Source organism: Lates calcarifer, linkage group LG19, assembly GCF_001640805.2.
Source record: "Lates calcarifer isolate ASB-BC8 linkage group LG19, TLL_Latcal_v3, whole genome shotgun sequence".
NCBI lineage: Eukaryota > Metazoa > Chordata > Actinopteri > Centropomidae > Lates > Lates calcarifer.
Window position 1 is genome coordinate 23,234,685 of NC_066851.1, and position 15,202 is coordinate 23,249,886.

At 41.5% G+C, this 15,202-nt stretch overlaps 2 protein-coding genes across 7 annotated transcripts in view; both read right to left on the minus strand.

Annotated features, from left to right (window-relative positions):
• Positions 1-15,202, minus strand: part of LOC108901640 (uncharacterized) — a 68,351-nt gene that overhangs the window by 18,388 nt on the left and 34,761 nt on the right. The window lies entirely within an intron of this gene.
• The window catches only part of ppp2r5eb (protein phosphatase 2, regulatory subunit B', epsilon isoform b), a 42,428-nt gene that overhangs the window by 2,958 nt on the left and 24,268 nt on the right, over positions 1-15,202 (minus strand). For all 6 annotated transcript variants that reach the window (XM_018703185.2, XM_018703184.2, XM_018703183.2 and 3 more), the window contains 11 exons: positions 6,818-7,014; positions 6,416-6,517; positions 4,914-5,006; positions 4,257-4,387; positions 3,737-3,796; positions 1,953-2,061; positions 1,542-1,595; positions 1,250-1,300; positions 1,041-1,160; positions 714-841; positions 73-174 (listed from right to left, as the gene is read on the minus strand). In XM_018703185.2, the coding sequence (XP_018558701.1) occupies positions 73-174; positions 714-841; positions 1,041-1,160; positions 1,250-1,300; positions 1,542-1,595; positions 1,953-2,061; positions 3,737-3,796; positions 4,257-4,387; positions 4,914-5,006; positions 6,416-6,517; positions 6,818-7,014 (1,147 nt within the window). The remainder of the gene's footprint in view (positions 1-72; positions 175-713; positions 842-1,040; positions 1,161-1,249; positions 1,301-1,541; positions 1,596-1,952; positions 2,062-3,736; positions 3,797-4,256; positions 4,388-4,913; positions 5,007-6,415; positions 6,518-6,817; positions 7,015-15,202) is intronic.

The following is a 15,202-nucleotide window of genomic DNA, read 5'->3' on the forward strand; positions in this document are numbered from 1 at the left end:
GAGGAGTTTTTATCGCCCGGTTCAGACTCTGTCGCCCGGATCCAAACTACAGAATCTCTGCCTGCTTCTTACCGCTGGCGGTCCGACTTGTAAGTGGCTGTGAGTTCATCAAATAAGGTACTGTTCATCTCCATGAAGGCCTTCAGTACGTTGTACACCAGCGCCACGATCGCCCTGAGAGGAGGGGGGGGGCAGAGTCAGGTCAAAGTTCACAGCTGACGACAAAACATCCAGGTTTACAGCGTCTATAAACCTTTATCATCACGAGTCAGTGAGTCTATGAAAAGTAGACAAATCCACATCTTCTGAATCTAAGTCTCAGCTTCAAATATGGATCTTTGCACATTTTCTTTTTCAGAACAACCAGAACTTGAATTAACCAGAATTTGAAAGTCAAGAAATATTTTCTGGAAAAGATTTATGACGGATCTGCTACTTATTAATGATTCTGAAAGTGTCAAATATGAACGGAGCTTATTACAGAAGTTTTACTGATGTCTTAGAATCATTACTGTTTCTATCAATAATAATGAGGCGACGGCAGCTTCTTATGTGCTACAGGTGACGGATAACTGTGGGAAAAACTGAGGAGCCTCTGATTCTGTGTGGTCACATAAAACCATCTTAAAGCCTAATCAATCAGGATATTTCTTCAAAAAATGAGCCTCATCTAAAATTCAAACGTGGTGCAGAGTTATTTTAAAGCCACTCACGGGTTCCAGTGCTCTTTGGAGATCCTGTAGAGGCTGGCAAACATGATGGGCAGGATGACGCTGGAGTTCTCCTCGATCAGACTCATGATGTACTCGTTGTTCCAGTAGTACAGAGCTCGCTCTGCAACCTGGGACCAAACAGACAGAAACAAACGGAGTGTCCACATGTGAAGTCACGACCAGAAGAATCCACAATTATTTGTACTTTTTTTAAAATCTCAAGTGGTCCCCTTAAATTTCCTCCACTTAAACCAAACTGTGTCACAAAGAGCTAAATCATCGTTGTCACTGAGTCAGACCTTTACTTACTGACAGGTTTTCACTGACCTGGAAATGTGGGCTGGAGACACATCTGGAGATCTGTTTGAAGAGCGGCTCCTGGATCTTGACGAACTGTGTGGGTTCAATGACGTCCAGGATCTCCTCCAGCTCCCCTAGAAACATCACCTGGACCACAGCAGAGGAGGAAGAGGTTCATACTTAGACACAGACACACAGAAACACAGAGGTTACACACAGAGACGCGACAGTCTCACCTCTTTTTGACTGCAGGTTTTTGGCCAGAACTTCAGTAAGCCTCTGATGACCTGAGGGTGAAGAGGAAGAGTTCACACTCACATTTCTTTCTTGGTTTTTCTCCAGGAGCAGTTATTTAAAGCAGTGAATAAAACAGGAGAGAAAACACTAAATATGCACAAACAGAAATACACTGTGATTCAAACACACACAGATGACTGGATGTCAGCGGTCAGCTGATCAACTGATGCGACTGAAATCTTCAGAAACGGCTAATGACAAACTCTGGAGTCCGAGTGTGCTGATACTTACTGGTTCTGTTAATGTTGGGTCTTTCTCTAGGAACTGTACAATGCAATACGCCAACTGCAGAGAGAGCAAACCACCGGTTAGAACTAATGTTACTGCGACACATTTTATCTTAAGAGATTTCTTAGCATCAGAGCTCAATGAATCCAGGGATTTTTTCCAACCAGGAACCAGATCCAGAACGGAGCCAGTTCTATTTATTATTATACAGTTCTGTATAATCACTCAAAGAGTTGAACAGCAAGTGCATGAGAACGAGAGCTGTTACTCAGCTCAGGAATTAAAGGAGCATTCTTGGCTGATGTAGGAGAAATACTAGGATAGTTACTAAGGTCAAGTTTACACACACACACACACACACACACACACACACACACACACACACACACACACACACACACACACACACATTACCTGTGCGTGGAAGAGGGACAGACTCCTGACAGTGTGGAGGGGGATCAACACTTTGACCAGAAACTGTTTATGCTCTGCTTTCAGTGGCAGAGCGAAACCATTGATTATACTGGAAAAAAAGAAGAAAAAAGAGAGAGGAGAGGAGGAGAGGAGGAGAGGAGAGGAGGAGAGGAGGAGAGGAGGGGAGACAGAGAGAAACAGACAAAAAATAAACATAAATTAAACATGAACACATGAAAGGCTTTCATTGTGACCGTCTGAAAGCAAGTGGTAGATCAATGAGCAGCAGACAAAAAGAAGTCTGTTTATATGGGCGATGGAGCCTGAGGGAGAAATAAATAGATGTAACTGATGATCTAACCTTCAGGCCCAAACAGAACAGACGTGATGCGCCTTTAAAGCTCCAGACGCACAGAAAGACCACGACGATCCTGCACCGGGTTTGTTTACATCCTGATTCAAGTTTTGGTTGTTTTCACCAGAGTGTCTGTCCAGAGTGCTGTTACACATTATTGTTCTGCTTCCACCTTTTACCACCAAGCTCTGTGTCTTTCATTCATTTACACCTTTGTGTAGAGTGCATCCTGCATCTTGGTTTTATTTGCAGTCAGGCCTAAGAGACTCTCCCTGACGTTCTGTTTGAGAAGCAGTATAATCTGACTCCACTTATTCTCTGATCTGGTTTTATGTTACTCTCCTCTCCCCTAGATCAGTGCCTCCCAACATTTTTGGCCATGTGACCCCCTGAAACAAAGCAGTCTACTTGTGACTTATGTCTACAGGCTGAAAGCAGATCAACTGAAGAGTAAAAAAAGGTTTTTATCTGGATTACTGTAAGAGGCCAGAGGAAGTGAAACGATCCTGTGATTCAGAAGAAAAGATGAAAAGATGGTCTGAAAAAGTAAACAAGGCTTCGTAAAGCAGAAATATGTTTTCTTCTACTGTCGTGGCCACTGGAGGGATCCCCGACCCTCAGGTTGTCCGAGACCAACATTTGGGAATCGCAGGTATTCAAATTGTAAGAAATGAAAAACCATAAAGTTTAAAGATAAACCTGATAAACCTCAGCTCATGTAGATTAATGACCAACTGTTCTGAACCTTTTTCAGGCTGTTTACTTGAAGTCCCCCTGATAATAAGTCATGAACCCAGGAATCAGGAATAGTCAGGGTGTCATGTTAGTCTGAATCTGGCTTCACTTTATATTAAATACTCAGGAGCACAGGTGCAGCTCTGAGGGGATTATGCAGATATATTTCAGACACGTTTCATTTATTTAGATTTTATATAAGCAACAACTACAATAAAAAGAGAAAATGGCCCTGGGCCCTGTCTGCACGTCAGACGACCCTGTGCAACTCCTGACACAAAGCTGATAAACTGTCTGTGTAAATCACATCTCTCTTTTTTTAATGGATTAAAAAGACTGTAGAGCGGAGAGGATTAATTTATTTCTTATCTACAAGTCAAACTCGGCTCCTGACTGAACCTGAAACTCACATCTCTACTCTGTGACAATCCTGTTTTTAACTACAGCTTAAGTTTTCACCATTTCTTATCAATCTTTAGCATTCTCAAAGCTCTCGAGAAAGATCCATCTCCATAAGACAGTCTGATTAAATAAAAGATAAAGACATCCTCATATTGTGACGACGAAACAAAAACAGGCAGATACCAGGTTTAGTTCAGTTCTGCTCTCAGGTCTACGTGGCTCTGGCTAAAAGCTGCAGCTAACAGAGCAGAATGTAAATGTGAGTGTGTGAGGGTCAGAGGCCTCCACATACCTCCCCAGGATCTCCAGCAACTCAGCCACCCCGTTGAAGTGCTCCGTCTCATAAACAAAACTGCAGAGCAGACAGAGAGAGAGGCAGAGGAAAGAGGAGACAAAAGACAGGAGACGAGAAAAAGGTTCAAAACCAGATGAAGCATGTCTGAAAACTAGACCTACAACAACAAAAAACCCACCAGGAAATGATTTATTAAAGGACATACAGTCCACTCTGCTGCACTCCACAGATATCAAAGTCTGAACTGACACTTGCTTCTCATAACTGAAGTATCATGGAGGGTTTGTCAGCTCTCAATTTGAAGAAGGAAACAAGATTCCCCCTTTCAGACATGAGTGAATATGCACCTGAGTCAGGTGTACTGTTGTAGGCCAAAAATACAAAAGCTTAAATACAGAAAAAGATATTAAATGCAAAGTTACATCGTGATGCTTTTAAGAACACAGTAATAAATATATCACTTCATTTGATTTTCAATATATATCTTCAGACAGCTGCGGAGCAGGTGTCTACTCACCGTAGAAAAATATTATTGATCTGTTTTCGTATAAAAGCCCTCAGCCCCAGGAATTTGCCATAGATTCTATGCAAGACTGTCTTCAGGTAGTCTCTCTCCCGAGGATCCTCGCTGTCAAACAAATCCAAGAGCTGGATGGAGGGAAGGAAAACAGACAGAGATTAGGGACAAGAGTCATAGGAAGTTTAAATTTGGTGAGAAAGAAAAAGTAAAAAAAAGAGGCAAAACGGCAGAAATAAATAAAAAGAAAACAGGAGAACAAATAGGAAAAATAAGTGAAAGGAATGAAAGATGACAGAAAAAGAAAGATGATGGAAAAATAGTGACAGACAAGAACAATCAAAGAAAAACAGAGGGTGAATATGAAGAGAAGATAAATCCCAGGATTCATTTCCTACAGACCAAGGTGACATCTTCAAATGTCTTGTTTTGTCTGATCAACACTCCAAAATCTAAAGATATTCACTTTACTTTCAGGCATAACAAAGAAGCAGCAGTGTTAGAGAAGCAGTAGAAGAAATGACTGAAACAATGATTTGTTTATGAAACTGTCTAATCGACTAATCGTTGAAGTTCTGAAATAGAAAAAAGGCGAAGCTGATATTAAACTGACACCAGATGACACTCGGAAATGAACAGACGGACTCAGCGACTCACCTGTAGGACAAACTTCTGGTCTATGTACTTTTTGGCAATGCTGGGCTGGAATTCCTGACTCTCCAGGAACCGGATGAAGAACTCGTATACCAACTAGAGAGACAAGAAGAAGAAAAGGAGGGTGGAGGGGGAACAGACAGAGGAAGGACAAAAGAGAGAGTTGTTGATGTTAAAACAATGAAAAACTTTAAATTTTACTTTGATCAGCTGGGTGTTGTACAGTAAGACAGTGTGTGTTCAGGCTTAAATTCACTTGGTAAAAACTTTGATCAACTTTGGACACAAACTAGAGCCAATGTTCCTGCTGTACAACAACAAGCTGATTAAAAACATAGAAGAAAAATCCAAAGACCCGCAGGTTCTTCTTAGAAATGAGCCTTTAAACTAAGCCTGTAAACACTGGGACTGGACTGAATTAAAGGGAAAGGCTGAAGTGGTCAAAGGTCACAGAAGGCACAGAGTGGAGAGGAAACAGCAGGGAAAAGACAAATGTCAGGATCGGCCTGAATGAGGGTGATAAGGGAGTCTGATTGGGGAAATAAAAGATATTGTTTATGACTTTGGAAAAACTTGAGCGAATGAGACAAAACAAAAAAGAAGAAAAAAAATAAAAAGGTTTTACCAGGAAGCTTCTCCTTGAGATTTGCATCTCATTTCTAAAGGAGTCCTGGGCAGCAGGCACACAGAGAAGGAGGAGGGGAGATGAGAGACAAGAGAGCCTGGCTCTAGACCTGGACCCAAAACTGGACCAAAACAAAATCCACCCAAGCACCGATGGTGCTGATGTTTCTTTAAAGAATGGCATTACACCTTTCTTTATTTCTGAGCGTCAGACCAACACCACTCTCATGCCTAGCTTAGCATAAAGACTGGGAGCAAGGGGGGACGGCTCCGTCTGAAGTTCATAAACAGGCCTGCAAACACTTCTGAGGCTCATGAATTAACAAGCGGAGTCTTGCTTGTTTAGCAGATACACAAACCAAAATGTCAAAAGGAACTATTTCTTGATGAACAACAGCCAGGTGCAGTGACTCTGCACAGCATCAGAGTCTTACTGTCACAGCCAGGTTCAGTGGAAATCCATCAGAGTCAAAGCACAACTGCAGCTAAACGGTCGTTTCCACTTTCAATTAATCTGCACTTTATTTTTTTCTACTGATGGTTAGTTTATCAAATGTTACAAAAACAAACTCACATTTAAGGCTGGAACTAGAGATTTTGTGACATTTTTCACTGTCAATCACCTAATCGATTACTGTTGATGGATTTACGATGATGCTCACTATGGTCGGCACCTGACTGCTGCCATCTTTGGTATCATCGTGCTAAAAGCTGCGCTCAGCGACTGTAACTGACACTTCATGTTAGGTCTGTAAACCCTGAGCACGTTGGCTGGGCAGACAGATCAACTGAAAGTTGTAATTTTCACATTTCTGTTTGTGTAACAAGATACAATACGTTAATTAATGAAAACACACACACACCTGTTCAGCTGTGTTTACCTGTAAGTGTGGCCAAGAAGCCTCGAGCGTGGGCTCGTCCTCCTCAGGGTCAAACTCATTACTGTCACTGGGCGGAAGGGTCCGGAATATGTTGTGAGACACCTAGAAAACAACACAAAGAGGACGCTTGTTAGTGTGTGGATGTAAATCTCTGTGTTCATGAAAACAACTCGTGAGCAGATTCAGGTGAGAACTGTGTGTGTGTGTGTGTGTGTGTAGCTCTGTCCTGGATGGCGTCCTGAAGGTGCTTTCTACTGAGACAATGTGAGAAGTTCAGAGGTCAAAACGTGTGACTCATACTAACAGAATAAACTTAAAGTAAAGTTTAGTAGAAACACATCTGTAACGAGTTGCTGTAAGTTGACGCTGGGTTATTTTAAGAGGTCATTCATCCCTCCTCACCATTTTGACGACCTCGGGGTAGGCCTGCTCTGTCAGGTAGCCCCGGCTGACCGTCACGTAGTCCACCAGCTCGTTGAGCGTGGAGCGCTTGTACTCCTTCATCTTGAGGTCCGACAGCGTGTCCATGAAGTCAAAGACAGTACAGCACTGCTGCAGCTTCTTCAGGAACAGCTCCGGCTGCTCCGGCGCTGGCACGTCTGGACGTGTGAATCAAACACACACACACACAGAGGAAGAGAAAGATGCAGAGAAAAGTTAAATTGGTGTAGACTCACACACAGAAGTCAGAAAGCTGCGACACCAAACTCCAGAAAAATCAAAGTCTTGGAATAAAGACAGTGGCGGTAAACCGGAGACGTGGGGCGTCCTGGTGGGACGGTTACTGTGATGTCGCTGGTTTGACTTTTATCTGCTTTCCACCCTCCATGTTTCCTGTAAACTCTCAAATGAAAGCAGCAACACCACTTGTCTCTATTATTCAATCTTTATTTTTATTCTTCCTTTATTTATCTACTTTATTATTCATTGTTAATTATTTATTTCTCTCCGTGTTTGTGCTGCTCTACAGTACTTTTTAATGTTTTGTTGTTGTGTATTTAGTCTTCTGTTTGTTTTGTTGTGTCCTCTGCATTTAGCTCTACAATAAAACTAATACTAACAATAAATCTAAAACTTACACTTGTTTCTATTTACTCTACAATATCCAGTTAAAGAAAACTGCATTAAAGATCAACTGAGGAACAAATGTGTGAAAGTGTTTAGAAATCAATAGTTAATTTGTTTTGAAGATGCTTTGGCATTATGTGTCAGTTTCTTTTTACTAAGCAGTAATTTTTATATTCGATTTTTTATTCTGTTGCTGACTGTGCTGTTTCCTGACACACAGGAAGTCACTTTTAGCAGCAGCAAAGTCGGTCTGTTTGGTATAAATGAACTGTGTGCAGAGCCTTCATCAAAAAATACAGGATCTTACACATTATAACAAACCTGCAGATTACATATGAGCATGATGAGTGAGTTTTATAGTTCTCAAAAGGTATTTAAGGACAGATTTTAATGATTGTGTTTGTCACAGAAAACAAAGGATGCTGCTGCAGACCTCAGGTGAACAAGTCAGTTTACTTATTCATCTTCCCTGCAAACCTGCTCTGTACGGGGAGGACTGAGTGTGACAGCCTCATTATCTCGCAGTGAGTGTTTCTGGCGGCTGAGACTGAGACTGAGCTGTCACACACACACACCGTATGGATGTACAGGCAGAACAAGGCGGCAGGTGTCTTTATTCTGATCCCACAGTGAGAAACGAGGCAGAAGGTCGCACAGAGTTCAGACCTGCAGGGAGGCGCTCGATGCTCTTCCCCGATCGCCACAACTCAGACCTGATGTTTCCGTCCCAGCAGGACTGGGACATTATTATGTAAGAGGTAAGCTGCTGCTCTGAAGGCAGCACACCAGTAGCACTGTGTAAGTGTGTGTGAGTGTGTGTGTGTGTCTGAAGTGTTACTATGCTCCCAAATTACACTTCAAAGTGCTCATTTGTCATTTTGAATTCTACTGCACTTCATGCTGAGTCGAAAACTGCATATAAATTAGTGAGAAACTTTTCAAGCAACAATTAAATGACTTTTTCACCTCATCATAACATGCAGCTGTTTAGGGTGATTAGTTGATTAATTAATTCATAGACACTGCCTTGGCTCTAGGAGAGTGTGAATAACAGTGGTAATAAAACAGTGAATTTCAGTTTATTGACCAAAGGATTCATTGATTAATCAAATGTTGTGATCAGTTCAGAATGAACCTTCCTCATACTGTGTCCACACAGGTCAAAAGCTTTAAATTCTCATTCTTTCAAAGACCTTTTCCAGGAAGTTTAAGGCTGATTTTTGGAGAGATCACATGCTTTCTGCTGTAGTGTGTTTCCAGGTCAGTATAAAAGGTAAAGGGAGTTTATATAAAATGGGCCTTTTCCTCACAGGTAAGTGTAGCAGGGATGAACAGAGGTAATACAGTGTAGGGTCAGATATTACAATACAAAACATCAATCTATTAATTCTGACACCAACAGAAATACCATCAGAGAGTTTTAATGTTTAGGACCCGATCAACTCAAATGTAAAATGATATATTTAAGTTTAAGGTTTGATATAAGTAAATCTGAATGCTAAAGAACCTTTACAAGACTATTTACATAATCTAATAATTATATTCTCAATAATCACAAGATTAACCCATGATGAAAATAACTGTAACAGCCTCTAAGATGTCATTAAGGTTCATTTTGTTGAATCAATAAATATTTGCAAAATCACATGAGACAGGGGCTGTGACACATACTGATAAAGCTGCATATCAGGATAAAAATATATTTTTTCTCTTAAATGCTTTTTCAGGAGCCTGGGGCCCCAGTGTGAGTCAGTGTTGCTTTTCTGGATCCAAATCAATTCAGCAGGTCAGAATGAAAGGCTAAAATCCTCTTCCTGAAGCTCTGTCCATTCAAAGAGAAAGTGCAAGCTTCCTGTCCTGGGAAACAACCGTGGGCAGATCTCATCAAGCGCATTTAAAGTGATTATACTGAACATGTTTTGATCCAAATGCCACTAGTTACTCACGACCTGCTGGCCTCCTGCTGCAGCTCTGCTCATTGAGGCCGCGTCCAACCAGGCCAGTCACAAACAAACCCAAACCCTGATTGACTGGCAGGAGTCTTGACTGGCTCTGCAGGCTTTAATCCCCGCAGCACAAACTTACTGGGATGGAAGAAGGCTCCCACAGTATCCAGTCAGTCAAAACCTCATTTCAAAACGAGAGTTTAAAACATCTGCAACCGAGAAGGAACGTTATCTCAAGCCTGGAGTCGATGGTACCTCAGTGTTTACAATCCTACAGATGAAACAAGCTCCCATTTGCCGTGCATGTGATATGATCACTCAGTGATCCAAATACCGAAGAGGAGAGCGGACCAGAATGTTAAAGTAGCTGCACAGTCTACACGTCCTTGAGCAGGATATTTAGAGTCTTTCTGCTCACTCTTTTTAAGTTGCCCAGAAAAAGTAACTTCATGTAAATTTTAAGATTGTGGACAAGAATTCTGAATCATTGTTTTGGTCTTATTGCATCATTTTCTGCAGCAGCAGGCACCCAGCCCTTTTCAACAACAACAACAAAAAAAAGTCTGATAAAACCACTGTCCGCTAACAGCAGACAGACACAGTTAGAGAGCAGCTGATGGAGAAAGTGGAACATTTAGGAGCTTAAGAGCTAAATATTTGTCTCAGGACCAGACTGAGACCAAACCAGAGTGAAAAGGACGGAGTACATTCATCAGGTGGACACAAACAGGACTCCAAATGAACGCTAACATCTACAGCAACTGTTTGCTGCAAGTTCCCCATATAACGGTGATAATATGTCAAAGCTGTGTCCACAGCTTACTTCCACTGCCCAAAAGTGGATTAAAGAATAGTCTTATAGTCTCAGTATGTGTCTCAGACCAAGTGCCTAAAAGGTGGGTGACATGGCCTTAAAATAATATAACTCTTCCACAGCCTGCACTGTACTATGGCACTCCCCTAATATTAGCGAATTATGTATTGTGTAATGTGGACATAAAAAGGTGTGTGTGTGTGTGTGTACCTTTGAGATTCAACAGCTTTATCAGTCACATGTTCAAACAACGCATGCAGTGAAATGCAGGGTGACATTTTATTAAAGCTGTGCTTAAAAGGCTTGTGTGCAATGAAGTATTATAACTACAGAGAGAGTGAAAATAAGAATTAGAAAAAGAAATATAAAGGATAAACTATATATATATGCCACAGTTATGAGTCAAGTCATTCCAGAAAATTTTCTACATGCTCAAGCACAAGTCTGCAAATCTGCAGGGTGAAGTGAAGTATTCTCTGAGGACTAGACAAGGCCAAGGATACACAGAGTTCACCGACCTGCCGGCCTGAGGAAGCAGCTTTTTCTGAGTCTCTGTGTGTTGTGGCTACGGAGGCGTAAAAGCTGGAATACTATCTGAATACTAATATCTGGAATAATATCTTGAATATATATCTATATTGTTCCTTTCATTGCAGTGCTTGTTTTGTGTGTACACTTCTACAGTCTGTGTGTAGGTCCTTGTTTATCTTCCTCTCCTACAGTAGTGTACAGTACGCTGTAGTTCGTTACAGTAATTACTGGCTGCAGGATTCGGGGTCGGCTTGTGTTGCAGGAGCCCGGGGCCTCGGGATCCTGCAGCTCTGCCTCTATAGGAGCATGTGTACGGCCTTAAAGGAAGCTATTAATAGACAGATAATCACACAGGGCACAGTAATCCCTCTACAGAGACACAGAGAGAGCACAGCTAAACGGCTTGGAGCAGGGCGAGCGAGTATGAATGTGGTAGAGGAACAGAGAGAGAGGGAGACTCTATTGCTGCTGTGTACAGGAAAGTGTGTGTGACTGTACTTTAAGAGTGTGAGAGAATGTGTATGTGTATGTATGTGTGTGTGTGTGTGTGTGTGTGTGTGTCTGTGGCCTAGAATAACCCAGAAAATACCCTTCATACAAATCAGCAAGGAAGAACCCTGGAGTAGAAATGCTACAACACACACACACACACACACACACACACTCAGCACTAAGAGCAGCCAGTAGCGTGACACTGTCAATGAGTCTATAATGGACAACAAAATGAAAAGGCAGTAAACTGATCATCATCAATCCCATCTTCCAATAAGACCTTTAACATTTTGTTGTTTTCACTGTGGATATCTATAAAATGTAAATAAATACAGACACCCCTCTCACTCAGATGGCAACCTGACCTGGTCTGATGGACTGGTTACCCTGCGTACAGATTGCCTACTCAAAAATCACAAAATTTGGAAGCATCTTGACATCTTGCTACATAACTGCTGGATTCCAGCTGGGCTCTGCATGTCATACCCCCAAGGTAAAAGCAAAGGGGTTTATCTTTGTTAATCACTTGCAGTTAAATGTCAATTATGTGCTTCAGTAAAGGAATACATGCAGGATATTAGGTTTATGTGTTGCCTTAGAGGAAATGGAACATCTCATCTGGACAGTGTCAATGCCACCACTGATGGTGCAAGTGCTTCTATGAAACAGGTGGTTTGTAGGAACCTCAGTCTGATCTGAGGTTTCACTCCTCCACCACCACAGCTGGCCACACTGCAGCTAATGTTTCCTCTACAGAGGTGATTAAAGCGCACACCAAGAATAACAGGACACATTAACTGGTTAAACATTCAAAGATTTTTTTGCATACATAGAGTTAGGTCTCAGTCCTGCTGCCCAATGTCAAACCACAGAACACCTATAGGTGTATGCAACACCTGAGCTGGAGTTACCTGCTGGCTGTTCATCCTCATACTCAATGAGGCAGAAAAGGGAATAAATATACCAGCCAAAGGCAAAGTGCTGACAGTTGTCAAGGCAACAAGCTTCTTCCAAATCACAAAAACTCTCTGTGTCACTGCAAAGGACAAAACCCAAGCGAGGAAAAGAAAACAATTAGTTGGCCAGAGCAAAGCTAGACGACGTGATATCAACATTTATGATTAACTAGAATAACCTCATTAAAATACCTGAACCTGCTCACTTTCTCAGGCTGCATAAATCTGCTACTACAACTTTAAGCATCTTTAATTCATCATAAATTCAGCTCATCTCCTTTTCAAGTCACTCAAATGAACACAGTGACCAGACTAATTTGTCATAAGACCTAAACTGAAGCTCTTTCATGACTAAAACTACCCATATCACTGAGGGCATTTACTTTACCCATCCATCTTTATCCCTAAATCCATTTAGCTGGTACAAATGTCATCTTTTTTTGTTAATCCAGCAGCCTCTGTGGCCAGAGACCATCAGAGTTGCAGTGAGTGTTTGGCAGTTGCTGATCCACTCTATCCGCCTCTCTGTGCATAAGCCAACCATCATTTGGAGGATTATTATGGCTATATCACAGCAGCAACGGATAGTGGAAGTCACTGAGGCTGGTGAAATGTGGGGTTTATCATTAACTGTGTCAGGTGGACAAGAAAAGAGTTGTCGGTCTAGTTTGATTGCGTCGTTGCATGTGCTTGTTTTGTGGTAAGCCTGTAAGCTGCACATGGAAACTTTATGTGCTGGTAGTGCAACATGGCAGCTAAAGCTAACCTGACTGTGTTTAGGTTAAGGTTAATGATAGCTGGGGTAAAGATTTGGATGTTAAAGATTAGTCTGTCTGTGAGAATGACTAGCCTTGTGTCCACCAGTTGACACAGTCACGTGTTGTGGTCATTAAAAGCTATTTCACTGAGGAAACAATCAGCCAATCAGAGCTTTGTAGGCAGAATGTCATTTTCCTCTACAACAGCAAGAAAACAAGAATTTGCAAGGAAAATGACAACAACTGCTGACGACAACCAAGAACTAAGATTTCTATCTGTCGACGTTTAAGTCAATTACGTCTTCAATCGCTTAGAAAAAATGTTAACTCTTCCTAGAAAACCACCACTGTAGCTTCTGTGTCGCTCACTACTAACCTCTGAGGTCAGCAACAATAACAACCCCTGCCATATGTGACAAACATGGGGCTGATATGGACAAAATGTCACACCATCATTTACATTCATACCAGGAAAGCCAAGAACTAAAAGTGATTTGTATTGAGAAGTCATCTGTGCTGCTAGTTTCTGTGATTTATAGTAAATACATTTGCTCAGTTTGATCATTTTAATTTAAACTTATCCATCTGCTGCACAAACAATTAAACAAATGGTAAGACACAGACAGAATACTGGATAGTTTTTGTAGCGTTCATAAAAACATCAGATTGGATTCGGATATGAGCAGAGCTTAGCAATAATTCAATATTAACCTGGTTTCATATTTAGAAACTTTCTAGACAAAATGATTAATCGAAAAGATTAGCGACATATTAACTGTTGCTGAAGATAATCGTAAGTTGCATGCCTTTATTCAATGCTAAATTTAATGGACAATGGGCTAAACTTTGCACGACCATTTCAGCTGCCAGAACAGGTCGACCTCTATATAAAGACATGTAATGGTGCAGATTTTAACCTGCTGTCCCAGGAAATACACGGCGATCGGCGATGACTGTTGACACCAGGTCACAGAGCTATAAAAGCCGTCACTACTTCTCATGAAGCAAACTGGTCTCATATCAACACGACTATTCTGAGATACTTTATGAGTGCGGCCCAGGCCTGTGGAAACAATGATGCTCTGCTCTGGCTTCAGCAGTCTCAGCCTTGGTTTTCTCCTCCATGCCTGTTCCGTTTCTCCGCTCTGGAAGAGACTCTCATCTGGGCTCCCTTGGCAGAGGAAGAGAGAAGTCACTGCTGCTTAATTAATGGTGGAAAAAAGCTTAACGACTCGCAGCACGAGAGAGAGAGAGCAGTCGGATGGCGCACCACAGGAACTCCTTTAAGTTAGGCTAATTACATAACAGCATCAATCTATTGGACACAGCGTCAGAGTGGCAGCTTGTGTGTGTGTATGCATCCTTTTTTAAGCTTGTAAAATCTGTTGTTTTAATGTTGTTGTTGTGTATGCTCATCACACTTTGAGGATCTTTAGTGGTAAGTCTCAAACATGGAGACTAATTAGAAGAAGAAAAAAAAGGATTCTGGAGAAGATGCACACAGGCGAAAGTGCAGCGTGTCTTCCAGATTACATCAGCGACTGATTATTCCAGTAGCCAAACATGATCTGGCAGTGCTCAGTCATCAGTACAGTCATCAAGAGTAAGTGTAAGACCTGCTCCAAAGATGCACAAATGCAACTATACACTGAAACAAAGAGGAAAACCTTGAGTCAAACAAACAAAATGTGTTTTAAAAATTTAAATACTCACTGAGTGACAGAAATGAAGGAGCCTGGAGGTTAAAGAAACCTTGATAAACAAAGGTTGTAGTACAAACAAGATGGAGAAAGAACACAATTATGACACAGAGATCACAGTGCGGCTTTCAGGGTTCTCTGTGAGCTGGAGCCTGAGTCAAGTGACTGTGAAGCTAACAGACAAAATTAGTTTAAATAATTAGTTCAAATCACACAGTAAGAGAGTGGCTAGGCTGGACAGTGCATCCAAATCCCCCCACCATTCTCAAGAACACAAACTGAGGCCTTCATCACTGCACATCATATATCATCATATACAGTGGTGCCTTTAGACAAATGTCTTGATTTTCAGAATGTAAAACTTTATGCCTGCAGCTTTCCGAAGTCAGAACACCTATAAAGACGTTGGAAGATACATCTTAGAGGTCACTAGATGACTGACTAAAAATATATAAATCCCTGCTATCTAAAATTATATTTGGTTTTTATTATTTTACCTCATGTTTCTACAAGTAGATGCTG